Source organism: Osmerus eperlanus, chromosome 8, assembly GCF_963692335.1.
Source record: "Osmerus eperlanus chromosome 8, fOsmEpe2.1, whole genome shotgun sequence".
In the NCBI taxonomy this organism is placed as follows: Eukaryota; Metazoa; Chordata; class Actinopteri; order Osmeriformes; family Osmeridae; genus Osmerus; species Osmerus eperlanus.
Window position 1 is genome coordinate 5288691 of NC_085025.1, and position 26023 is coordinate 5314713.

General features: G+C 49.0%; 2 protein-coding genes across 10 annotated transcripts; one reads left to right on the forward strand and one right to left on the reverse strand.

Moving 5' to 3' along the window:
- Positions 1 to 43: 43 nt before the first annotated feature.
- LOC134024542 (kinesin-like protein KIF13B) lies at positions 44 to 18285 on the reverse strand. 9 transcript variants are annotated; one of them, XM_062467027.1, is made up of 43 exons: positions 18196 to 18285; positions 17962 to 18045; positions 17590 to 17679; positions 16869 to 16962; positions 14415 to 14427; positions 14204 to 14264; positions 13966 to 14058; positions 13569 to 13749; positions 13243 to 13330; positions 12785 to 12919; positions 12549 to 12661; positions 12227 to 12338; positions 11740 to 11952; positions 11519 to 11629; positions 11199 to 11333; positions 10973 to 11103; positions 10802 to 10888; positions 10357 to 10544; positions 9931 to 10159; positions 9582 to 9744; positions 9203 to 9349; positions 8723 to 8872; positions 8405 to 8515; positions 8137 to 8313; positions 7876 to 8033; positions 7644 to 7776; positions 7396 to 7527; positions 7274 to 7303; positions 7070 to 7169; positions 5276 to 5402; positions 5123 to 5178; positions 4865 to 4983; positions 4601 to 4777; positions 4427 to 4519; positions 4164 to 4316; positions 3953 to 4030; positions 3740 to 3796; positions 3339 to 3432; positions 2794 to 2951; positions 2496 to 2567; positions 1528 to 2393; positions 1103 to 1491; positions 44 to 953 (listed from the first exon to the last, which is right to left on the reverse strand). In XM_062467027.1, exons 3-43 carry the CDS (start codon positions 17657 to 17659, stop codon positions 697 to 699), a joined length of 6051 nt encoding a protein of 2016 aa, XP_062323011.1. In that variant the 5' UTR covers positions 17660 to 17679; positions 17962 to 18045; positions 18196 to 18285; the 3' UTR covers positions 44 to 696. The 9 variants fall into 9 exon arrangements, with proteins under 9 accessions (XP_062323011.1, XP_062323009.1, XP_062323013.1 ...); XM_062467025.1 differs by having other exon boundaries at positions 1103 to 2393; positions 13243 to 13327; XM_062467029.1 differs by having other exon boundaries at positions 1103 to 2393; positions 2496 to 2564; positions 2794 to 2915.
- Positions 18286 to 18591: 306 nt separating this feature from the next.
- On the forward strand, positions 18592 to 25830 carry elp3 (elongator acetyltransferase complex subunit 3). The gene is made up of 15 exons (XM_062468037.1): positions 18592 to 18758; positions 19032 to 19131; positions 19273 to 19411; positions 19593 to 19663; positions 19789 to 19852; positions 20113 to 20181; positions 20295 to 20449; positions 21719 to 21880; positions 22311 to 22437; positions 23976 to 24169; positions 24302 to 24392; positions 24552 to 24617; positions 24755 to 24982; positions 25175 to 25256; positions 25345 to 25830. The coding sequence occupies exons 1-15, from the start codon at positions 18737 to 18739 to the stop codon at positions 25434 to 25436; spliced, it is 1662 nt and encodes a 553-aa protein (XP_062324021.1). The 5' UTR covers positions 18592 to 18736; the 3' UTR covers positions 25437 to 25830.
- The last annotated feature ends 193 nt before the right edge of the window (positions 25831 to 26023 follow it).

Consider the following 26023-nt stretch of genomic DNA (forward strand, 5'->3'; position numbering starts at 1 on the left):
TCCTCGTTATTTTTTCAGAGAGATGAATCAAAGAGTGTAAAACTTGAACAGTATAACGTTTATTTAAAAGTTTCAAATTTATATAAAAGTCTTGAAAGATACTTTTTAAATTTTTTAATTTAAAATTTAAACCATGAATAAATAAAGATTTATGCTCTCTTAGATTGAACACAGGGTAAAAAAAAAAGAAGGAAAGATTTGCTTATGGTAGTGTACAGTATCCATGCCAATACCTTGAGATCCCAAGTCACATTAAAAACAAGCCCAAGTATCCCACTACATAAATTACACAATACTGTTTTTTTTCCATTCATACCGTTAAACTACACCCCCCTTCTGTCTACAATCACATCCCTTCCCGGTTCATAACCCCTGATTCAAACAGGATAAAAATCTAAGTGATATTCAGCAGTATTATTATCAGTAGTGTGCTAAGTCCTAAAAATACATCTGCAAACTTACAATACATACCAGTAAATCCATACCTCCACAGAGAACGTCCAGCTCCAACAGTATAAGGCACATTCACTGTCAACAGCACTTGACAGCTTGACTTGGTCCACTGCATTCTCCTGACACGGGGAGATTGCCTGTGGAACGTTCTTACGAACATAGAACTTTCTGGTAAGTCAGAGTCATGTCTGTCAACTGTCAGTCAGACATGAAGTTCTTTAGAAGCTTTCTTGTCATTGGCCCTCAGCTGTTCCAGGACTTGCGGTTCTCTTCCTTGCGACTGGCTGCAGTCCCGCCGTGACCCTCCCCTTTGGCCAATGCGGTGAGGGCAGCCAGGTTGGGGCTGGATCCTGACAGGTTGGCACTGCGCCGTTTCTGCTGTTGTCTCCGCCTCTTCGCCTCACTTCCCCCGCGGCTCACCCTATCAGGCCTCACCATCACCCCGTAACCAGGGTTACAGTGAAAGTAGTGTCGGCCGCCCACTGACCCGTCATTCTTCCCTAGGACAGAAAGAGAGGGAGAGAGAAAGCCATTTAGAAAAGAGGTAAGAGCATGCTCTACTTCTCACAGACATGCAAAACGCTCTACATTTTAATAGTTCTCATTAACACCTAACCCTGAGGTATCTACAGTATGCATCCTCTCTTACCTGCTGGTACGTCTAGCTCCACGCCTACCCAGGTGCCCTCGGCAAACTCTGTAGGTCCGACGTAGCGCACCGTTCCATTCTTATTGGTCCCTACGATCACAAACTCCCCCACCTTCAGCCAATCAGGCGCGACCGTGGCAGCCTTGGCACTCCCGCCCTCTTCATCGGAGATTATCTCCAGCCTCTGGATGGGGTCGGATAGCTCCGCCCCCAGACTGCTGGCGCTCCCGCCCTGCTCCTCGTCATCCAGGATGCGATGGAACGACTTCAGATCGGACGTCTTCACCTTCTGGATCTTGAAGGGGTTGGCTGCAGCCAGCGCTGCGGTGGGGTTAGACTGGGACGAGGCTGGGGGTGGAGATGAGGCTGGAGCTGAGGCTGGGGTTGAGGCTGAGGCTGGGGTTGAGGCTGGAGCTGGGGTTGAGGCTGGGGCTTGGGGTGGAGATGAGGTTTGAGCTGGGGTTGAGGCTGAGGCTGGGGGTAGGGTTGAGGCTGGGGCCACCTGCCCTGTTGCAATCTGGGTAGATGGTTCTTCCTGGTCTTCTGGCGGAGCAAGGATCAGAGACTGATCTGGACCGGCCTTTTCACACGCTTCTGAGGAGACTGAAACTGAGGATGAATCTGCCTGTCTGACATGTGTCTGGTTTGTTGGTTCTGCTTGTGTTGCTACCGGCAGGTCTAAAAGTGGAGGTTCTTCCAGGTTCTTGGTCTGGCCCTGTGGCACCACTGACTTCGGTTCTGGAGGTGCTATGCTGACCAGGTTCAACTCCTCCACTGGGTCTGATAGTATTGTTGGTTCTTCATCAGAAATAACCAGTGCTGATCTGTTCAGTGAGGATGATGACACACAGTTTGACTGATTTGATCTAGCTGGTTCTGGGTCATCTGAGCCAGACCGGGCCTGTGGCTCTGACGGAGCAGTGGAGGCTGCAGGTAAGCATCCAGGATCTGCAGGGTCAGCAGATTCTGTTGTCAACAGGTCGCTTTTTGCTGCCGCCTCCATGTGACTCGAGACGTCCAATGACGGTGTAGGTTGAGGGTCGTGACCTCCGTCTATCGTCATGTCGAAGACCTCCGACCTGGAACACGCCGGGGGGGAGGTGTCCCACGTCAGCGTGTAGACGTCCGACAGGGTCGCTGTGGAAACACTGGTGGACATGTAGCCGCTGGAGGCCTCACTGAACTGGCCGGGGGCGGAGTCCTCCGGCTCTGTGACGACCTCCTGGGGGAGCGGCGTGGCTGACGAAGCGTCCGAGAGGAACTCCGGCGGTATGATTTCCGCTATGGGGACCTGTGGGAGTTATGGCAACCGAAATGTTTTGCTTTATCTGCAATCGAATGATAATAATTACTGTTTTGACAATACATGCATGAAAGTAGAAGGGTGCCTCACCAGTTGCTGACGATCCATGAACTCATCAACACTTGCAGACTGGATCACAATACGAGGCAGGTTCTGAGACAGCTAAAGAAACAGTTGAAGTCACTGTTTAGATTTTTTTCATTGGAACGTACGAAAGAACATTTTATTAAAAAAAATATATATATATATATATATATGACACACATCCAAGAGTACTGAGCTACTGAATCGATCGTAGAATGTCCTTTCAGACCCCTGAAATCACATTCCTTTTAGAGCCACGTTTGACCTGCCGTGTCTGGGTTGGGGCCAAGTATAGACGAGTTACCTGTTGAGGGGCGGGGTCAGGGGCGGCAGGGGCGGGGTCAGGGGCGGGGGCAGGGTCAGGGGCGAGACTCTGCTCTCTCTTCTCCTCCTTGCCATGGAAGAGAGACTTGAGGAGTTTGGGCACTGGGGGGAAATAAGACGCAGCAAACCCTGAACGGCCTGAGGCAGGTGGGCACGGAGAAAGAGGAAGACAGGAGGAGAGAAGGGTGACAGGAAGAGGAGGAAGACAGGAAGAAGAGGAAGACAGGAGGAGAGAATGGTGACAGGAAGAGGAGGAAGACAGGAAGAAGAGGAAGACAGGAGGAGAGAAGGGTGACAGGAAGAAGTGGAAGACACAGACGAGGATGGCAGGCCAGCAGGCAGGAATGCAGGAAGAGGCAGACATGAGGAGTGCGGGAGGAGGGATTTCAAGCAGACAGGAAGAAACAAAATGCAAAGATGAAGAATCATGTGAGTGAAGGAAAAGACACTTCAAAAAGTGAGAAAAAAACAGGACAGATCAAGAGTATCCACCAGTAACACTGAGCTAACAGGAGTGAGCTGTACCGGTCTCAGCGTGCTGGTCCTGGGGCAGAGAGGAGGCAGGGAGGGTGCGTCGGCTCTGAGACACCACAGACAGATCCTGGTGGCTCTCCCAGCCCTGGGACATGGGGAACAACACACTTAGAGGCAGGATAATAATAATAACAACAATAATAATAATAAAATGTAATGAAGGATGTGTAAACAGAACATCATAATCATAATGTGTTATAAAGACATGTTGATCTAAAGCGATGCACAGGGGGGATTTGAACCTTCAACCTCTTCATCTGCAGTCAGATGCTCTGCTTTAATGAGTTGGTGATGAGTTAGTGATAGTTAGTAATGATTAGTGATAATTAGTAATGAGTTTGTGATAGTTAGTAATGAGTTAATGATAGTGACAGTTAATGAGTTAGTTGTACCTTGAAGTCATCCAGTCTGTGTGTCGAGAGAGACAGGTCCCGCATGCTACCTGACAGCTGGAATTACGACGAGGTTAGTCAGGATAGGTTAGTTATATAGGTTAGTCAGTAGTCACTGTGACAGGACTGGCTGCATTCTATTATATGCTATCACTATCTGAGGAGGGGTGGGATGGGTTACAGGAAGTAGATCATGTGATCATTGCCACTAACCCGATGTACACTGGGAGAGCTGAGACAACGTCTGGATATCTTGCCTTTCACCACCAGCTGCTCCTTTACTGTTACCTCCTACACACGCACGCACGCACACACACACACACACACACACACACACACACACACACAATGCATAGTGAGAACAATACAGCATTAGGATAATGTATCCTACATAATATGTGTGTGTGTGTGTGTGTGTACTGACCTGTCGGAGTCTGTCCAGAGTCAGTATGTTCTCCACAGCCAGGATACTGCGGAGGTACTTCTCTATGGCCGCCTCGCTGTCTGCAGACTGGCCGTCCTCTGTGCTGGCAGCCAGCCTGGCCAGCATCTCCCTGTCCTCCGGGGCCTGCACATCCTGACAGGGACAGATCAGGTTTTGTGTTTATTACTATATAAATCATATAACTAAATGATGAGATTGAAGCAGTTGTGGTGAAGAGCATGCTGGGAGCTGTAGTTCCTCACCCCAGGGATGTTGGAGACGATATCGAAGGTGACTCCACAGCCAGGGACCGTGCTGCGGTTGGACATCCTCTTCAGCAGGCTCTGGGCGAAGCCCTGCACCCCCCCACAGAGACAACACCACCATCACAACCACCCAGAGTGTGTGTGTGTGTGTGTGTGTGTATGTCATCCTACCTGCCGCCCGGTGAGGCAGACGCAGATGCGTTTGCGCAGCACCAGCTGCAGGGGCGCCGGGTGGCTGAGCAGAACCACGGCTCGCACGGTCAGGAACACGCGCTGGTCCGCCGCCCCCGCCCGGCTCAGCTGGGGACAGCTGTGGACCGTGGAGTCCCAGGACGCCTCCGCCTTCACCTGGACGGGAGAGGAGAGGACAGAGGGTTGGCCTCATGGGTCCTCCAGCCTATGAGAGGGGAACCCCGTCAGGGAGGAGCGCGTCACCTCCGAGTCGTGGTGCCTGACGATCTGAAGGTCGAAGAAGTCGTCCTCGTCCTCTCTGCTCAGCAGAGCATCCAGGCCTCCTGCCAGAGGAGCAGACAGGTTCTCCTGGAAGTCATCAGCTGGAGGGGAGAGGGGGGGGGAGACAGGGAAACAGGTAAAGAGTGAGAGACAGACATGGAGACAGACAGACAGACAGGTAAGATGTTGGGCTGAGTGGCGTGTCTGAGTGATTCAGACAGACAGGAGACCAGAACGTACCGCTGAGGTCCAGGAAGAGAACAGGAATGTGGGTCTCCATCCCAGGGACAGGAACTCTGGAGAAACTAGACAAGTTCAGTCAAAAGGAACACAAAACACACACACACACACACTCACAAACACTAATATAAACACACACTCAAACACACACACCTCTCTGCGGGGGCTCCAGGGATGCCGCTGCCAGCGGAGGGCACCAGGACAGAGTTCCTCTCCTCCGTCAGGGTCAGACGACACTCCAGCAGCTGGGACTCCCTCTCCACGTCGTCTTCGGACTTATCTACACACACACACACACGCACACGCACACGCACACACACACCAGTCCTATTCACATTACACAGCACAATGCTACCTATGCTACCAACAGGCTGATGCGCAGCCCTGATACAGTCTGAGATGTTATCTGACCAGCTTTGATACAGTCTGAGATGTGATCTGACCAGCCCTGATACAGTCTGAGATGTGATCTGACCAGCCCTGATACAGTCTGAGATGTGATCTGACCAGCCCTGATACAGTCTGAGATGTGATCTGACCAGCCCTGATACAGTCTGAGATGTTATCTGACCAGCCCTGATACAGTCTGAGATGTTATCTGACCAGCCCTGATACAGTCTGAGATGTGATCTGACCAGCCCTGATACAGTCTGAGATGTGATCTGACCAGCCCTGATACAGTCTGAGATGTGATCTGACCAGCCCTGATACAGTCTGAGATGTTATCTGACCAGCCCTGATACAGTCTGAGATGTGATCTGACCAGCCCTGATACAGTCTGAGATGTTATCTGACCAGCCCTGATACAGTCTGAGATGTTATCTGACCAGCCCTGATACAGTCTGAGATGTTATCTGACCAGCCCTGATACAGTCTGAGATGTTATCTGACCAGCCCTGATACAGTCTGAGATGTTATCTGACCAGCCCTGATACAGTCTGAGATGTGATCTGACCAGCCCTGATACAGTCTGAGATGTGATCTGACCAGCCCTGATACAGTCTGAGATGTTATCTGACCAGCCCTGATACAGTCTGAGATGTTATCTGACCAGCCCTGATACAGTCTGAGATGTTATCTGACCAGCCCTGATACAGTCTGAGATGTGATCTGACCAGCCCTGATACAGTCTGAGATGTGATCTGACCAGCCCTGATACAGTCTGAGATGTTATCTGACCAGCCCTGATACAGTCTGAGATGTGATCTGACCAGCCCTGATACAGTCTGAGATGTGATCTGACCAGCCCTGATACAGTCTGAGATGTTATCTGACCAGCCCTGATACAGTCTGAGATGTTATCTGACCAGCCCTGATACAGTCTGAGATGTTATCTGACCAGCCCTGATACAGTCTGAGATGTTATCTGACCAGCCCTGATACAGTCTGAGATGTTATCTGACCAGCCCTGATACAGTCTGAGATGTTATCTGACCAGCCCTGATACAGTCTGAGATGTTATCTGACCAGCCCTGATACAGTCTGAGATGTTATCTGACCAGCCCTGATACAGTCTGAGATGTTATCTGACCAGCCCTGATACAGTCTGAGATGTTATCTGACCAGCCCTGATACAGTCTGAGATGTTATCTGACCAGCCCTGATACAGTCTGAGATGTTATCTGACCAGCCCTGATACAGTCTGAGATGTTATCTGACCAGCCCTGATACAGTCTGAGATGTTATCTGACCAGCCCTGATACAGTCTGAGATGTTATCTGACCAGCCCTGATACAGTCTGAGATGTTATCTGACCAGCCCTGATACAGTCTGAGATGTTATCTGACCAGCCCTGATACAGTCTGAGATGTTATCTGACCAGCCCTGATACAGTCTGAGATGTGATCTGACCAGCCCTGATACAGTCTGAGATGTTATCTGACCAGCCCTGATACAGTCTGAGATGTTATCTGACCAGCCCTGATACAGTCTGAGATGTTATCTGACCAGCTTTGGAGACGATCTTCTGCAGGTGCTGGTCCAGGTACTCCTGTCTCTTAGTGAGGGTCGCCAGCCACTGCTGCTTCAGTCTCTCCAGGTCCCCCTCCTACACACACACACACACACACAACCACACACAGTGTCATATTGACTTCCATTTCTAGGTAAACAGAGCTTCCCACTGTTCCCTGTCTTGGACTATCACCCTACCTGGTAGCTGTCCATCTCATCCTCCTCCATCTGAAACACACACACACACACACACACTTTAGCAGATTTATATCCACGCACACAGGATGTAAGCCAATGAGAAGATCCCCATCTTTCCATACCTGCAGTGATTGGCTTGCCTGGCGGACCTGGACGTTGCCGATGGAGACGGCGAGGACGGAGACGGTGATGAGAGGCATGGTGCCCGAGTCCTGCACCGCCCTCACCTCCACCTGCAGACGCCTCGACTGGCCCTGGAGACAGCAGCCACATGCTGTCTGTCACCATCCATCCAGAAACACACACACACACACACCTACCTACACCAACACACAAGCATGCATGCACACCTACCCACACACACACCCACCTGCTTGAGCTGGAAAATGCCCCCGGTGCGAACATCCTTGGCCGGCAGGACCTCCACAGGGGTGAAGTCTCCAGCCTCGCTCAGCTCCATCACCTGCACCCACAACTCCAGCCTGCGGGTCACCTCGCTCCACCTGGACACACACAGTATACACACCTATACTCACAAGCACACACATCTATACACACACCTATGCAATCACAACTCTACCCCCCCCCCCCCGGGGTCGTACCTCTCTCTGAGGGAGCGTGTCTTGGCCTGGATCACCCCCAGGTCCCACAGAGCCAGGTTCCTGCGGTGGTTGGCCTGCTTGTGTCCGAACACCTCGATAGCTAACGCCCCCTCCGACACAAACTCCACAAAGTCCTCCGATACAGCCACCTCCAGCTCCTGAGGAAGAGAGGGAGGACTTGACAGGGGGCTTCTCTACGGTCTATGTATTGAAGGCAATGCAACAGGCACAGTATGTTTCGATCTTGAAACACACACACACCAAGGTGCTGTCGAAGACCACGGAGCAGTGGGGGTCCCGGACGGAGGAGGGCGAGGGGGGCGAGGGCTCCATCTCTGGGGCGATGAACTGGGGCTCTTCCTGCCCCCAGAAGTGGTACTGGCAGAACACGAAGTTGGACAGGTGCCGGGGCAGACCGGTGGCCTGCAGGATCTTCACCTGGGGGTCAGAGGTCACACCCAGGAGGTCAGGGAACACCTCACCTCCCAGCTTTTTGCCAAGCTCCATCTTACCACACACGCCATCTTACCACACACTCCAGCTTGCGTTCCTGCGTGTCGCCGTCGGTTACGTCCTGTGCTGTGTTCTCCTCCAGCCCCTCGCTGCCCCGCCACACCTCCACATGCAGACGTCCCGCAACCTGGTGACACACACACACACGTGTATACACACACACAGACACACTTAGTAACCTTCTCAGCTGCAGTAAGGGGACAGTGGGTGAATGAATAAAGCGTCATGAACTTTGTGTAACAAAGAATTGCACACAAAAAAATCAGCAGGCAACATTCTCTGGGAGTGTCATCTACAGCCAGAGGAGAGATGGGAGCTTCCTGCGGGAACATACCTCCCCCTTCTGGTTGATGATGGGAACTGCGTACTGCAGCTTGACGTTGTGGAACAGACATGCCAGGAAGACGTTGGCCACGCCGATCAGACTGTGGTTCTCCTGCTCGTCAAAGAACGGGTCTGCCCGCCGGAAATACGAACGCATCACCTGGGCGGAGAGGAGAGGGGGAGAGGGGAGGAGGAGGAGAGGGGGGAGAAAGGAGTAGGGAAGAGAGGAGGAAGGAAGATAGGTGAAGAGCAGGGAGAGCAGTCGAGAGACGGTGTAAGTCTAGAATAGTTTTCCACACCATTATGGAAACAGTTAAACTGTCAACCATGTAAGAATCACCCAGCAGAGGTTTTTATGAGGGCCAAACAGAGGGCTTCACGAGGGCCAAACAGAGGCTTCACGAGGGCCAAACAGAGGCTTCATGAGGGCCAAACAGAGGCTTCATGGGGCCCAGCAGCGCCGGAGAGGAGCGAGGAGGTGAGAACTCACAGGGTTGTCCTCGTCACTGTCCTTCCACTCCTGGTACAGCTCCCTCATGTCCACCAGACGGTTCTCCATCTTCTCCAGGGCCCAGATCTGCTTGCCCTTCCCCTTCCTCCTCACCTGCACCGCCGGCTCGCTCAGCACCGCGTCACGCTGGGGGTGGAGGAAAGGAGGAGGAGGGAGGACAGGGAGGATGATGTAGAAGGGGGGGAGGAGGAACACAGAGAGGTCACGACAAACACTGCCAAATCATTATGATAGGTTAACATGTGTAGAACAGGAAACATTCTCATGGTAGAGGTCACACACACACCTACACACTAACACCTCTACATGCATACCCAAACACACACACAGCTATGAACACACACACCCAGACACACACCTTCCTGTTGGCGTCCAGGTTGGCTGCAGGGATCTGCAGGGTGACCAGGTACTCGGTCCTCTTGTCCAGCTCATCAGAGATGAAGGCAGCCTCCTGGGTCAGCAGGTTGGCTCTGACGATCTGCTCTCTGAGACGCCGCAGGCTGCGCGTCATCATCGCCTCTCTGCGTACGCACACAATTATGTACACACAAACATCAATATCCACATACAAACAAATGCACACACGTACTTGAATATACACATAGAAATGCACAAAGTTGTATTCTGTTTGTTTTATATTCTATTTTGGAAATATTCCAAGCTTTTAGATACATTTAATCTACCCTTCTGCTACAGGCCCCTCTCACCTGTCCTCGCTCCAGCGGCGTACACGGTTGTGTGCGGCGGGGGGGGACGGTGCGGTGGCGGAGGTGGGCGGAGCCAGGTCCAGGCCAGCGGGTGCGGTCCTCTCTGGGTGGAGCCTGCGGCGCAGCTGCTGCAGCTCTGTCTCGTACATGTGCCGCTGACGCTCCAGCGCCGAGCGCTTCTCCTCCTCGTGCTGCCTCCCCAGAGCCTGCAGCACCGCCTGCATGGGGTCTGGGGGGAGGGAGGGGAAGGGAGGAGAGGGGAGGGGAGGGGAAGGGAGGGGGGAGGGGAGAGAGAGAGAGAGAGAGAGAGAGAGGGAGAGAAAGAAGGAAAGCCAGGAGTTTAAGAACAAGTTTTGTCAAAGTCAGTTTTGTCAGTCTTGTTTTCACATGAGGCATGTTCCTCCCATCCTCCTCCTCCTGTCTTACCGTTGCTGCCCATGGTCTTCATCATGACCTCGGTCTGAGCAAACTCGTAGCTGAAGCTGACCTCGCTGGACGCGTCGCTGGCCGAGTCCAAATCCACGTCCAGGTGGTCGGCACTGAGGCCTGGCCTCATCCCTGCTCCCTCCTCCTCCTCCGCCCCGGCACGGGCCAGCTGTCTGGGGAGGTTGATCCTGGGGAGGGCGGGGAGAGAGAGAGAGAGAGAGAGAGAGAGAGAGAGAGAGAGAGAGAGAGAGAGAGAGAGAGAGAGAGAGAGAGAGAGAGAGAGAGAGAGAGAGAGAGAGAGAGAGAGAGAGAGAGAGAGAGAGAGAGAGAGAGAGGGGGGATAAGGGAGAGGGAAAGCAAGAGTGGAGGAGCAGGAGACAGAGGTAGAGAGCTCCTCACACTGCCTAAGCATCAGCAGTGGGCAGCTGAAGCCCTGCTCTCCTACCTGAAGAAGTGGTTGTTGCCCCAGAGGATGCGGTCGCCGTGGTGAAGCTGGACCGGGCTGGTGACTGAAGACCCGTTCACACAGGTGCTGTGGAGAGAGAGAACATTGAGAGGAGAGTGTTATACAGATCTAGTGTGTGTACACAGTCGCATGTGTGTACAAGTGACCTACCGTGCGTTGCAGTGAGGGGTGAGGACGACCCGGGTTTCCACGGTGATGTCGATGACACAGTGTTCGGCCTGGATGGCCATGCCGCACAGCTGGATGTCCTGGGAATCTGCCGCTCCCACGCGCGTGTGGTCCTGCACATGACACACACACACACACACACACGAGACAGTGAGGCCGACAGTGTGTGTGTGTTTGAGTGTGTCTGTGTGTCTGTGTCTCTGTGTACCTTCAGATAGTAGACCAGCAGCTCGTTGAGAGCTGGGTCAGCGTTGAGGTTGACCAGGAAGCACTTGTCGTCCACCAGGCGTATCCCGGACGACTGGAGAGAGATGCCCAGACTCTCCAGCTGCTTCTGGCGCTCCTGCAACACACACAGTTCCAAATGACACTTATTAAGCGGCCGTATGGAATAGTTTGGACCTGTACATTACCACTGCAGGCTTGCACACAAAGTACAATAACATACATGGTTCATGTGGTACATGTTGGGTATTTTATTGTATTGGGAGTGTGTGTGCATTTGTGTGTGCGTGTGTGTGTGTGCACCTGAGCGATGGCCTCGGTCTTCTTGAGTTTCTGCTCCCAGGTGATGGTCATCTCATGGATCAGTTTCTCAGACTCCTCCAGGCGCTCCTTCAGCTCAGGAGCCTTCATAGACTGACCAGGAGACACGAAATACCATGAGGCCCAAAACCCCCTGACCACGAGGCCCAAAACCCCCTGAGCCCGTGCATAGTTCCTTCCTCTCTCCCTCCAGCTCGCCGTACCTCAGCCTCGGTCAGCTGGTATCGCAGCTTGTCCACCTCCTCCCTCAGCTCCCGGATGATGCGGGCGTTGGGGTCCTCGTTGACGACCGCGTGGTTGACGATGCTCTTGGCGCGGTCGGCGTAGCGCAGCGTGGACAGCGTCTCGTCGTAGTTGTCCGCTGCAGGGCTGATGGTGGCGATCATGGCAGTCCGACTGTTACCCCCCAGACTGTCCTGGATGGGGGAGAGAAGAGAGGAGGGGGAGAGTGGAAAGGAGGAGGGCGAGGAGACAGGGGGAGGAGGCAAAGGAGAGAATCAGAGGCTCTAGTAATGAGAGGCCCCCTTCATAGATGGCTAGAGATAGAGATCAACAACCCTTACTCTCTATCTCACTAGGCAGGTGGATGACATGAGGCTTGTGTCTCATAAATGGGGCATTGATTTGGATATAAGTGTCTGCTAAATAAATACATTCTAGTCTGACATTCTTATTAGTGCTGCTGGGTACCTTGAGTAGCCAGGTGAGCACAGAGTCTCGGTAGGGAACAAACTTGGTCTTGTTCTTCCCTGCTCCCTGGTCTGCCAGCGCTGAGATCACCAGCCCCAGGGTACTCAGAGACCTGGAGGGGGGAGGGGAAGAGAAAGGGGGAGGGAAAGAAGAGACAGAGAGAGAGACAGAGAGACAGAGACAGAGACAGAGACGGACGGAGGGAGGGAGGGAGGGAGGGAGGGAGGGAGGGAGGGAAGAAAGATAGTTTTTTCTTAATCCAGTCCGGTGTAATAACCGCTCCCTCTCAAGGTGTTTAGTGCTGGGCAGACGGAGGAAGTACTTGTTGATGTTGCTGCCCTCCTTCAGCCTCTCTCCAGCTGCTCCTGTCTTGGCTGCTCTCTCACTGCCTGCCAGGTCCACCAGGCTCAGCTTGCTCACCTTCTCTCCACTCGTCTACACACGTACAAAGACGTTCAGGGGGAACATTAATAAAATGGATCAGATTTAGACTTTACATGCAACTTGCGTGTTTCTCAGGGTGAAAGTGTCTGTTAGCTGAACACAGCGCTGTCTCACCCCGGACTTGACGTCCATGAGAGTGTGAGTGAGGATGATGTTGAAGACTCCGTGGGAGCGACTGCTCTCCTCGTTCATGTTGGTGGACGCCACGGTACGAGACTTGTTCCCCTCTGACATCAGAGACTCAATGTCCTAGAGAGAGGGGGGATGAGAGAGAGCAAGAAAGTGAGAGAGAGAGATAGAGGGAGAGAGAGAGGAAGCGAGTGATTGAAAGTGAGATAAAGAGAGGGAGAGAAAAAGAGGGAGAAAGAGAGACAGTGGGGAATGGAGAGAGACAGAGAAACAGATAAACAGAGAGTAAGGGAGAGACAGGAAGTGTGAATAGCTTAATAAGATAACCTCCACCTATCCAATGCTAACCAGTGCCCATAAGCTTACTGCTGTAATTGAAATCTACATAAATGAACACATTGTTTACCACAAACAGACATGCGTGTACAGACAGTGAACAGTACCTTGTAGCTGGCCACAGCCAGACGAGACAGGCCGTCAACATATGGCCCCAGAACCTTGTGTTCCCTCACCCGCAGGGTCTGCCGGCTACTGCAGACGGAGAGAGGAGAGGGAGTGAGAGACTTATCTTAAAATAAAAACTTTGATTGAAATTAGATTTTTTTTTTCTTTCTTTAAATAAAAATGAAGATTTTTTAATACATTTTGTAATATATCTTAAAATAAACAATACGAAAAGAAATTCATTAAAAAAATAAAAAATAAAATAAAAACGCATCTGATGAATGAATGAATGTAACTGTGCTGTGAGCCATCAGGAGCATCTCACCCCTTGGGGTCGAGGAGATCGCGGACCCTCTCGTTGTAGATCTCCATGTATGAGACCTCCACGGTGAAGCTCTCCCCCTCCCCCTGCTCCCTCAGCGTGCGCTCAAACAGCACGCTGCACAGGCGAGGGGTCAGCCCCGGCTGCTCAGCAGAGCCCATCATGGTGTAGGACTTCCCAGAGCCTGCACACACACACACACACACACACACACACACACACACACACACACACACACACACACAAGCAAGCAGACACACGCAGACAGGCACATAAACACATGCACGTACGATCACACATTTAGACACATACACACATAAATCAGTCCTCAGTCAATAATAAGCAAAAGGACCTCATTGGAAAAACATGCTCAATTTGAAAATTAGGAAGCCAGACAGACCCGTCTGTCCGTAGGCAAAGATGCAGGCATTATAGCCCATGAAGGCATTGTCCAGAAGACTCTCTCCAAGGGACTGGAAGACAATGTCTTGACCTATGGATCATCACACACACATGATAAGTACAGTTCAATAACTATATGTATATTACAGATATTGAATATTTCACAGCAATATTATATTACATGACATGAATATAACACATTTTACATACTACAGATTCTGAAATTGCTTTCAAACCTGCAAACTTGTCCTTTTCAGATTCATCCATGGACCAGAAACAGTAGTCATAAGCAAAAACCTGAATGAAAAAATAGATTTAGCTAGAGCCAGATCAGTAACAAAGACATACATATATAAGTAATAATAAGTGTATATTATATAGTTTTTTTATATATACATTCACATATGTGTGTATATATACAATCTCTCTTATTTCTCTATTGCTCACCTTAGACTGATTCCTGGAACCAAACACATGGAAGGGAAAATAATGTTAATCTTGGTCAAACAAACAACTTCAATAACAGTTCTAGTATTATCCTTTAGGTCTTTATCTTAACTAAACGGCAAGTAGGTCTGGAAGGACACCAATCCAGATTATAGAGATCATAACAATGTATGTTCTACACATTGACATACACACAAATCCACTGACATTCCTATGGTCATATTTAAATACTGGGGCAAGTTACCCTTTTTAATCCTAACCTTTGAAAAGATCAATCATCCACTGCTTTCTCACTTGTGAACATGAACCTCCAAATTCGAATGGTGAAATTCTGATCTCAAAAATTCTAACAATGTTAGACGACAACAAAAATCTGATTGCAAGACCCAGGATACCATGGATAGGTAAAGCAATCGAGCCTGAATGCAATCGAACCACCTCACTTCTCCGAGAAGTGTCCAACTGCAGACCTCTCTCCTCAGGCCCCTCTCATCCAGGTGTAGCTGCAAGCCGTCATATAATCACAGCCTGGGGTCCGAGGAGAGAGGTCCCGTCTGAGGCAAGCAATACCTTGGTATCCAGGATGTTGCAATCTGAATTTTTTCAGCTCTAATTTTTGGGATCTGAATTTCACCATTCAAATTTGAGCAAACTTTTACATTGAAATAAATTCATATTTCAAATTTAAATAGATGAATTCAAAACCAACACATTTGGTGGTGTTTGAATTTCATTAATAAGTATTCAATGCCTTTTAAAATTCATCCATGATGTCACTGATTTGCTTCCATACTAATGCATGCAGTAGGAGTATATAAAATCCATGTGAGGTACAAACAGCTGAAAGAATCTGGAGGAAAAAAAGCTGTATGTGTTTTGGAGCCGAGCTCAGGGCTGGCAGCCCTGAGACAGGGTCTCCTGTGTGGCATCAGTGTCCATGAAAGAGACACATTGAGACTCCCTGGTGCATTCCTGAGATAGCAGGCGGACCCCAACAGCTCCACAGACCTGGTGGAGAAGTGAGTGTGCGTGCACGTGTGTGTGTGTGCATTTGAATTTCTGTGTGTGCATGTGTGTGTGTATGTGTGTATGTGAATTTCTGTGTGTGTGTGTGTGTGTGAGTGTATGTGTGCATGTGAATTTCTGTGTGTGTGCGTGTGTGTGAGTGTATGTGTGCATGTGAATTTCTGTGTGCACGTGCGTCTCTAAATGGCTTTCAAGAGGCTTGTTATCAATGAGCCTCAGCTCAGATTATGATAATGACAACGTCCAAGGAGTAGAGTGCTCGAGAGCCATTCCTTCTTCTAAATGGACCCATCAACCACATGTTCATTCCAGAAAACAACCCTCCCTGGCTGTGAATCAGCTGTTTCATCTCCTAAACATGTTAGATACACATTAGCGACAGGGACATTCGAGAGCACTGGTTAGATATTTGGTCCTTAGGAGTTCCACCCACACAGCAGCCTAGGATCTGGGTCTGCTTCTCTGTCTGGAACTGCCTGAAAGTGTTTCTCTCTAGAGCCTGTTTAACCAGTTCACACACCGAGAGCCCCAGGGGAAGCAAATCCCAGCATTGAAACGTGTCAGGGCATAAAACAAAAGTTGGACATTAAAAAACTCTAAACAAGACCTGATCTTATCTCAGTCTTGCTGGAAACAAAATGCCAATGTTATTGATGATGTGTTTTCAAAAATGTATTTGTGTGTGGGCTGACCTCAGGTAGATGACATGCAGGAGCAGGTTACAAATACAAATAGCTGCCAACCCTCTCAGGACCAACCCACCTGCACTGTTTGCCTCCCTGCCTAACTCATTAGATGATTGCCTGTTTAACTGACTTACTGCCTGCCTCACTGACTCTCTGCCAGCCTAACTGCCTGGCTGACTGAGTCACTGAAAAGAGCATAGCAGGAACAGACACACCTTTTGTCAAGAGAGGCACAGGAAAGGGAGGAGGGGGGTGTGAGGAGTGAGAAGGGAGGAGTAAGGAGGGAGGAGAGGGAGGAAGTAAAGAGTTGGATCTAAGCCTCCTCCACATGTAGCTACCAGACTGGTCAGCCAGCTGCCCCTGGTCAGTAATAAGACAGGTAAAAGACAGGTCATTATGATGTGCGGGATACTTTATATCACTCTAGATGCGCTACACAGAACCCACTATAACATCCACCATGGTCAAGAGTTGATCCCACTTCGTAATCACAGAACGGTTCCAAGCCACCAACAAATACTTAAAAGCTGACGGCTATCATTTCCAGGCAGTAGCTGGTCACACCTGGTCCTATTCTGGTATAATGAAATGTGGGCTTTCTCCATACCCCCTACCTCTACAGGCCTACCTGGGGTCTCCCCATGCCCCCTACCTCTACAGGCCTACCTGGGGTCTCCCCATACCCCCTATCTCTACAGGCCTACCTGGGCTCTGCCCCTGCCCCCTACATCTACAGGCCTACCTGGGGTCTCCTTTGCTCAGGTTGGCACTGGCTGGGTGCAAGACCGTCTGGTTCCCCTCTATCTCCACCACACATTTGGTCTTCAGGTCCTTCTCTGAGGGGAAATGGTTAATTCATCTACATGCTTTGTTTATTGAAGGTGCTTAAAGAGAAATGGCTTCCTTAAATGGGAGTTTTCCATTCAGGGTACACAGCAGTGTTTAACGGCACCATTAAATGGGTAAGATCGGGCCGCGGGCAAAAGCTTTTGTCGGAGGTCCTAGTGATTGATGACGCAGCAGCCCCAAATAGGATCCGACATTAGCATTCACATACAGTCCTTACAAAGACACATACTCTGACACTGTGTCACTGCGGGACATTCAGCCTTGGTGTCAACAAATATTGTGTTTGTACAACAGGGTAGAGGTCAGGTTTACTTTATGTAGCCTACTGTACATGAGGACTAATTTAGGTAAATGATCAATTCTAACATTACTTCAACTGGCTTATACTGTCTACCAACTATCCACCGAACAAAACAAACATTCATAGTTGGAACAGACATGATACGTGTCTCTGTGCTGGGCATGGACAAGGCGAGGCATTCCCTGAACAGATATAAAGGGAAAGCAAGCTTCCTCTTCCCATGACACCACCAGCCAACATAAATAAGTACAGGGAAAGAACAGCGCATGAAAATAAAATGACTGTCACAAGGCTCTTGTTATAGTGTACCTACCTCGCCTGTTCATTGGTCGAACGCGAACAGCGACCTTCACGTTGGAATCGCTCAAGCCAGTGTCATCCATTGCACCAGCTGACTTTCTGACTGTGGTTAGGAAAAATTGAAGACAAACATATTCATTTGGAAAGCAAAAATAGACCACACTAATGCTTAATTTTAGTAGTCTGTCTTGAAACCATACACTTGCAAATTATGAAATTTCCCACTGAAGTTCCCACTGGAATGATAGGCTTCACTGTATTGTGTAGCATGCTCTTTACCCTTCTTATCTTCAGTGACAGTGCGTCCCTGGTCCAGCAAAGGCAGCACGCAAAGTCTAGGTCAATTACATATAGCTAGCTAACTAGCAACGTAGTGCAAATTTACCAAGCGAAGAATGAATATAATCGCAGGTATTCCAGCGACTCGGCCAGCGCTATCTTCCAGTGGACCTCTTCTACCCAGTGCTAACTGGATAAAGACAAGCGACAAATCGGGACATTTTTGCCGAATTATTCAACCAGCGACGACGATAAATACACGAGACAACTCTATACCTATTGTTACATATTCTGAGATGATTCAGAAAATCGAATTATGTCTCTTTTAGTCCAAACTTACAGTCGACGACGACCCATTCTGTTCGCTCCTCCACCTGTTGCATTTCCTTATACTGCCCGTAGAGATCACTGAAGTCACCTGAAACCTTGGCAAAATCAGATTAGGTCGGATTTACCGGTTGCGCAAATGTTACATACACTGAAATGCTAAAACAAATGTATAAAAAATAGTTTGTAAAAATTGCATGCTATGGTCTTTTTAATTTGGGCGAAAATTATAATTACGATGAGGCGGCTTTATTTAAAATATAATAAATAAATATATATATTTTTTTAATGAAACATCGTACAGTCTTCTGTACTCATAACATATATGTATAGACGTATTTATATTTTATTGTCATCATTATTACTACAACTAGCCCTTAACCAGCATATTGGTGCATTCACGTTACTTTGCGACAGTTTAAAGCAGCACACGGCAAAGTTAGAACGTGCTGATGTGTTTACAAAATTTACAGAGGTCTCGCCTTCCCAAGCAAATATAGACCTTTTGATATCCAATATATTTGTGAATTTCGGGTTTCAACTCACTCGTTAGAATGGGGAAACCAAAGAAGAAGAGTAAGTGTGAAACTTGCTTCCCAATGTTAGAAAATGTATCGGACTTCCAGCTACTTAGCTTGGCAGCTAGCTCGACTAGCTAACTTGCCCGTCCAGGAACAGCTTTTGCATACGTTTGAGTTGGTTTGCTTTCTAGACATCTAGCTAGAGCTAGATACCTACCCAGATACCCACCCGTGATACAACAGTGACTGCCATGATGCCCTATTAATGTTTGTGCTACACTGTGAGTGTCGTGATTTTGCTCTAACTTGTTCCATAACTTGTCCACAGGTGATCTCAGCCGAGCAGAACTGATGATGATGACCATAGCCGATGTCATCAAGCAGCTAGTTGAGGCGCACGAGGAGGGAAAGGATATTAACCTCAACAAGTAAACCCTCCTATACAACTAGTACTCTGTCCCCTGACATTGAAACATCCCTGCGAATCAGTAGTAATCCACTGGATCGATCTATTGTCAACAAGCTCTATGATTGACGTTAATTTCGTATGTTGTTTTACTCGTCAACAGAGTCAAGACTAAAACTTCAGCCAAGTATGGCTTGTCTTCCCAGCCTCGACTGGTGGACATCATTGCAGCCGTGCCACCTACCTATCGACGAGCCCTAGTACCCAAGCTCAAGGCCAAACCCATCCGAACTGCCAGTGGGGTGAGTGTGTGTTGTACCTGTATTAAGTATTCACTGCCAGCTCCCTCAAGTAATCAGTTCAATTCTTATAGGTCATATGTGTCTGTGTGACTGGTATTCCCTAGTTACATTGGAGGTAGATTTTCAGTATGTGTGTTGACCAAAGCTTAACTTGGTTTGTATATGTGTGTTATGTGTACAGATAGCAGTAGTCGCTGTGATGTGCAAACCCCATCGTTGCCCTCACATCAGCTTCACAGGAAACATCTGTGTGTGAGTACCTGTCTGTCTCCAGTTAGGACTATAACAGTCCTAAGAAATGAGCCTTGCACAGTACATCGACATGCATCATCATCACATGTTTAATGTGTTCAGTTTATAATCTTCTGCCCTGACAGCTATTGTCCTGGTGGGCCCGATTCTGACTTTGAGTACTCAACACAGTCTTACACTGGCTATGAGGTAGGCAATTATTGTAACTTTTTATATTCATTAGTAACATCTCATCTATATCACATATATTTTTATGGGAGTTTTTCCTTGTCTTCCTTGAGGGTTTAGGTTGTTTGAGGGGCAGTTTTATGGGCGTATGTGAAGCCCTCTGTGACATTGCTTGTAAAAAGGGCTATACAAATACATTTTGATTAGATTTTTAAAATTTGATTTGCTCTCGTCAAATGTTGGTAAGACTGGAAGTTGATTCTCTGATCTTGCACTTTCAGCCAACGTCTATGAGAGCCATCAGGGCTCGTTATGATCCCTACCTCCAGACCAGACATCGCGTGGACCAGGTCGGTGTCACTTCCTCCACACCCTTTACTGCTCGCCAGTCACATCCCCTCAGGTCCTCCTCATGTGTGGAGTTCAGAGGTGACTCTTCTGTCTCTGCGTGTCGTCTGTTCAGCTGAAGCAGCTGGGCCACAGCGTGGACAAGGTGGAGTTCATCGTGATGGGCGGGACCTTCATGGCGCTGGCAGAGGAGTACAGAGATTACTTCATCAGGAACCTCCATGACGCCCTGTCAGGCCACACCTCCAACAATGTGGCCGAAGCTGTCAGGTACCCAACACCCCCTGGCCCCTACCTCATACCCTAACCCAACACCCCTACCCCTCACACTAACCCTGACTCACCCCACACTGCTCCCTCATTTACCTTACACCTACACTGTCACCTCCTAATTTTACTCCACCCTCCCCATAAGAGAATCAGAATTCGGTTTATTCGCCATGTATGTGACACAAACACAGAATTTACTGTGGCAGGAAGGTGCAAACAATAAACATATACAGATCTTAAATTAAGTAAAAAGTACACTAGTAACTAATTCTAAGAACTAAACAATTTAAAAATAAAACAATATATAATAAAATATTATATGAAGTTTCATAAGGTACTTAGACAGCTGAGTCTGACTGGCAGAAAAGAGAACATTGTTCTGTATCCGAGGAGGAGTCCTGTCCGCCTCCACCAGGGGGAGCTCTGCCATCACATCCCCTTAGAGCTGCCGTGTCGGATGAACATGTCGTCGGTTGGATGTCAGTTAAATCTATCGGCTGGATGTGTCAGCTGGATGTTGTCGGTGGAGCTGCATGGTGATGTGACAGAAGACAGGTGGCTGAACGTCATCTTATGGAACACATTCAGTCTGGACCCAGAGGGCTGATTCTGATTGTTTGTCAACTATTTACCCCCACCACTGATAAGACATATTGGAAACGAGTGAGCATAGACGCGCGCGTGTGGAGGGGGCGCCCAGGATTACTTAGCCACTGGCGCTGTCAGCGGGTTGGTTAAGATGACACGATTACAGTAATTGTTTGACTGCTAATCAGCCAGAGGGAGGAATGGTGTTCAATCTCAGGAGAAGCCCTTATCTCTGCTGTGTGTGTGTGTGTGTGTGTGTGTGTGTGTGTGTTAGAGCATGCCACAGCAAGTATATCTCTGATTCTCCCCACGTCTGTGTTTGTCTGATGAGACCGTGTGTAACAGGGATAACCATTTCAGGTAATAGCCTTTTTATTGACTAATTTCACCCAATCTGATTGTTCTCTGCGGAGCATAAACGCCTGTGATTGACTTAAATCCGTCGGCGAACCATGAGAAAAGATGTTTGACGCCATCAGAAGAGGTTGCAGGAATGAGAGGCTCATACAGAGTGGCTGCGATGGTCATCAGGCCGGTGTGATTGGGGAACATGGCGACAAAGGCTGCGGTTGTGTAGGGGTGTGTGTGTGCGTGTGTGTGTGTGTGGGCGGCGGGGGGGGGGGGGGTACGTGCTTGGTGGGCAAGTGAAGTTTTGCGCAGTCATGCCTCATCTCTTTGCAGGTACTCTGAGCGCAGCAACACCAAGTGTGTTGGCATCACCATAGAGACGCGCCCTGACTACTGTCTGAAGAGGCACCTGAGCGACATGCTGGGCTACGGCTGCACCCGTCTGGAGATCGGCGTCCAGAGCGTCTATGAAGACGTGGCGCGGGACACCAACAGGTCTGTCCGCCAAGTAAACAGAGCCCAGGGGCATGATGGGATTGATAATAATAATGAACTTACCTGACCCTTTCATCCAAAGCGATGTACGAGATTTAAACTTGGGACTTCTTGATCTGCAAGCAAATGCTTAGCAATTGGGCTTTACCCATCCCGATTAAAGAAAAATAGAGGGATGAGTAATAAAACAGTTACATTTGACATTTTATTAATGTAGAATATGCTTTTATCCAAAGCTACATACAAATAGTGCTGTCCCTTATATCCAAAAATATACAAAATAGTGAAGTTAGAAAAATTTCAATCTGCAGTATTTTTCATTTAGCAGATGCTTTCATCCAAAACCAGCACAACATATGAGGGGGATTTGAACCTGGGACCTCTTAATTTGTGGAAAAACTCTAACCACTGATCTTGTGTGTTATCTCAGAGGACACACGGTTCGGGCGGTGTGTGAGTCCTTTCACCAGGCCAAAGATGCAGGGTTCAAAGTGGTGGCTCACATGATGCCCGACCTGCCCAATGTCGGCATGGAGAGAGACATTGAGCAGTTCATTGTGAGTATCCACACTCAGAACACGCCTTTACACACCCAGAACAAACCTCGACACACTCAAACTAAACCTTTAGACACTGAACTAAACCTTACGCACTCAGACCAAACCTTTACACATTCAGACCAAACAAGAACTGTGTCTGATCAGAGGGAAGCTGGTCATTCCTATTCTCATCAGAAGTTAAATATCAGACTGAGCTTTTACATTTTGTCCATAAAAGTTTAGACACCAAGCCTGATTTTAAAGTTTATGACTCCGATAGGAAAATAACTCTGCAGTGATCCATCCACCCCTCAGGATGGGAGAGACCATCACTTTTAATGACCACCGGCTAATTGCTTGATCATAATGACTAGAATATAAATGAAGAGGGGGGGGGGGGTGTGTGTGTGGGCCTTGTGTTTGTGAGTCGAGTGTGTGGGCCCTGTGTGCGTGTGAGTGAGTGAGACTGCAGCATGTCCGTGTGTGCAGATTTCTTTATAGCCTCTAACTGTGGGCTGTGGACTGCAGTGACGCATGGCCTCACATTACAGAACCCAGGTCCATTATGAAGGTGAAATTAATAGAACCTTGTTAGTGAGCTGAGGCAGCCTGTGGTGCTGTTAGATACAGTCTAGTCTGCTTGGAGTTTGAATATCAAACTTCAACGTTATAACTGGTACAGATTCCTCGCACACCACGACCGGAGGTGATGTTGGGTTCAGTGCAGACCCCAGCATTGCTCTGTGTGTGTGTGTGTGTGTGTGTGTGTGTATGAGGTAGTACACGATGGAAAGCATGATACCAAGAGTCTTAGAGGACCAGAGGAGTAAAGTATTCACCCCCAGAGTTTCAACAAATGTCTGTCTCTCCTGTCGTGGCCCACCCCCCCACCCCACTTCCTTGTTCAGGGAGCTCCTGTTCTTATCAGTGTTAGAAACACTGCCACCACCCCCTGCCCTCCCTTTCTCCCCAAACCCTTCCTCTCCCCTCCCTCTCCCCCTACCTGAGGTGTGAGAGGACAGGTGGTGCTTTCTCTCGCTCTCTCTCTCTCGCTCTCGCCCTCTCTCTCGCTCTCTCGCTCTCGCCCTCTCTCTCGCTCTCGCCCTCTCTCTATCTCTCTCTCTCTCTCTCTCTCTGTGTGTGTCAGAGCACGACAGCAGGGGCTGCCTCCCCAGCATCAGGCCTCACATCAGCCAGGCAGGCAGCCACGATAATGGAATCCTATTACAGTCCCAGCCAGCCAATCAGCTCCGCAGCTGCACTAGCGGACTTATCTGTCTCCGTGCAGCCGCATCCAAACCAGACAGGACATGCTTAATGGGACCGGGGGGGCTAGGGGGAGACGAGGGGCCGCGTTTGCTGCAGAGCGACAGTGTCGCTCTTGACTCGTCATCGCTATCAGATCTGGTTCCCTCCCTCCACCTCTCTCTCTCTACAGGCACTACCACTTTCCACCTCTCTAGCTCTCCATCATCAATCTCGCTCTCTCTCTCGCTGAAGCGTTGAGGTCACCACTTCAGGAGTCCTTTAGTGACCTCCCCTCCCTCCCTCTCCAGGAGTTCTTTGAGAATCCGGCCTTCAGGCCCGACGGGCTGAAGCTGTACCCCACGCTGGTGATCCGAGGCACGGGTCTGTACGAGCTGTGGAAGACTGGCCGCTACAAGAGCTACTCCCCCAGTGGCCTGGTGGACTTGGTGGCCCGCATCCTGGCTCTGGTGCCCCCCTGGACCAGGGTGTACCGCGTGCAGAGGTGGGACGAACCACACAGAGCTGCTGGATTGCTTTTTTCCCATCACATTGTGTGATAACAGAACTCTGCTTCGACCTACTTGGTTTTGTTTTTCACCTGTGTGGTAAAGAGGGTGTTTTGTGTGGATTTCAGGGACATACCAATGCCCCTGGTGAGCTCAGGGGTGGAGCACGGTAATCTGAGAGAGCTGGCTCTGGCCAGGATGAAGGACATGGGCACGGAGGTGAGACATGCATATTTCTATATATATTAATACAGACACCTAAATATGCACATGCATACACTCACACAAACATAAATACACACACACACACACACAGAGAAGACGAGGAATGGGCCAGCCTTGTTTTTCTAAACCCAGTCCTGTGTGTTTTCTTTGTAGTGTCGAGATGTGAGAACAAGAGAAGTTGGCATCCAGGAGATCCACCACAAACTGCGACCATACCAGGTAGCCCTTCAGAGAACACAACGTTGACATGGAAACAAGTTGGGCTAGCAACTAGGAGATGGATAAATAAAAAAAGATTGAGAGATATTAAGTGTCTAGGTAGAGCTGGTGAACAGAGAGATCACCTGTGTGTCCAGGTGGAGCTGGTGAGGAGAGATTACGTGGCCAATGGAGGCTGGGAGACGTTCCTGTCGTACGAGGATCCCGAGCAGGACATTCTGATTGGTCTGCTGCGTCTGCGCCGCTGCTCTGCCCAATCGTTCCGTCCGGAGCTCAAAGGGGGCGTGTCCATCGTGCGTGAACTGCACGTCTATGGCAGCGTGGTTCCTGTTAGTAGCAGAGACCCTAGCAAGTTCCAGCACCAGGTACACACACACACACACACTTACACAGCCTGTGATGGCATTTCCAACGTAATCACAATAACGTAATTTAGCAGACGCTTTCATCCAAAGCTATGTACAGGGGGAACCTGCGACTTCTTGATCTGCATTCAAATTCTCTACGATTGAACTTAACCCAACAGTGTTGTTGTGGCTTGTTTACTCCCTGTGAAGGGCTTTGGGATGATGCTGATGGAGGAGGCAGAGAGGATAGCCAGAGAAGAGCATGGCTCTGGGAAACTAGCTGTCATCTCCGGTACGTTTTCAGTTACTCCTAAAAAAAACACCTAGTATTCGAAACATTCTGGAATGTTATTCCATAACGTGCCCCCCCCCCCCCCCAGGTGTAGGAACTAGGAACTACTATAGGAAGATGGGCTATGAGCTGGAGGGACCGTATATGGTGAAACACCTGGATGCACCCTGTATGGACTGAGGACAATAACCTCCAGTATCCAATTCTACCACCTTTTCCCCTGGATTCAACAGCGAAACATATTTTTATTTATTAAGACGTTACTAATTTCAATCAGTTTATTACAGAAGGTATAAAAGTTAAGGTGGAGGGTTGACAACAGTGTGCTTGTAGGTCTTTTTTGTTCAGTTTTGGTGCTGGAAGAAAAGTGGTCTGTTTATCTTCATGGTGTTATATAATCATGTTCACAGTCAGATCAGAGAAACCCCTTATGAATTAACTCTCATTAATGGTTGGCAATGTCTGAACGAATTGTGGGAGAAATCTAACTCGCCGTTTTATAATCACACTCTTTTGTTTTCTTTTATAGGACAGGAAATGAAAGGATAGTTACATAAATTGCTTTTTAAAACCAGTTTAATCCTTTGTCATTTTGTGTGTGTATTTGCTTGTTTTCAACATGGGTTACTTTTTCCCAAAGTTGCTTTTCAGATCAGGACTGACTCGTTTATCAGGATTTCAAACAGTTTTTGTTTTTATAAAATAAAGTATTTTAATGAGAAAATATGTAAACTGCACCAGCTCTCTCTCTGGACAATCATTAGAGA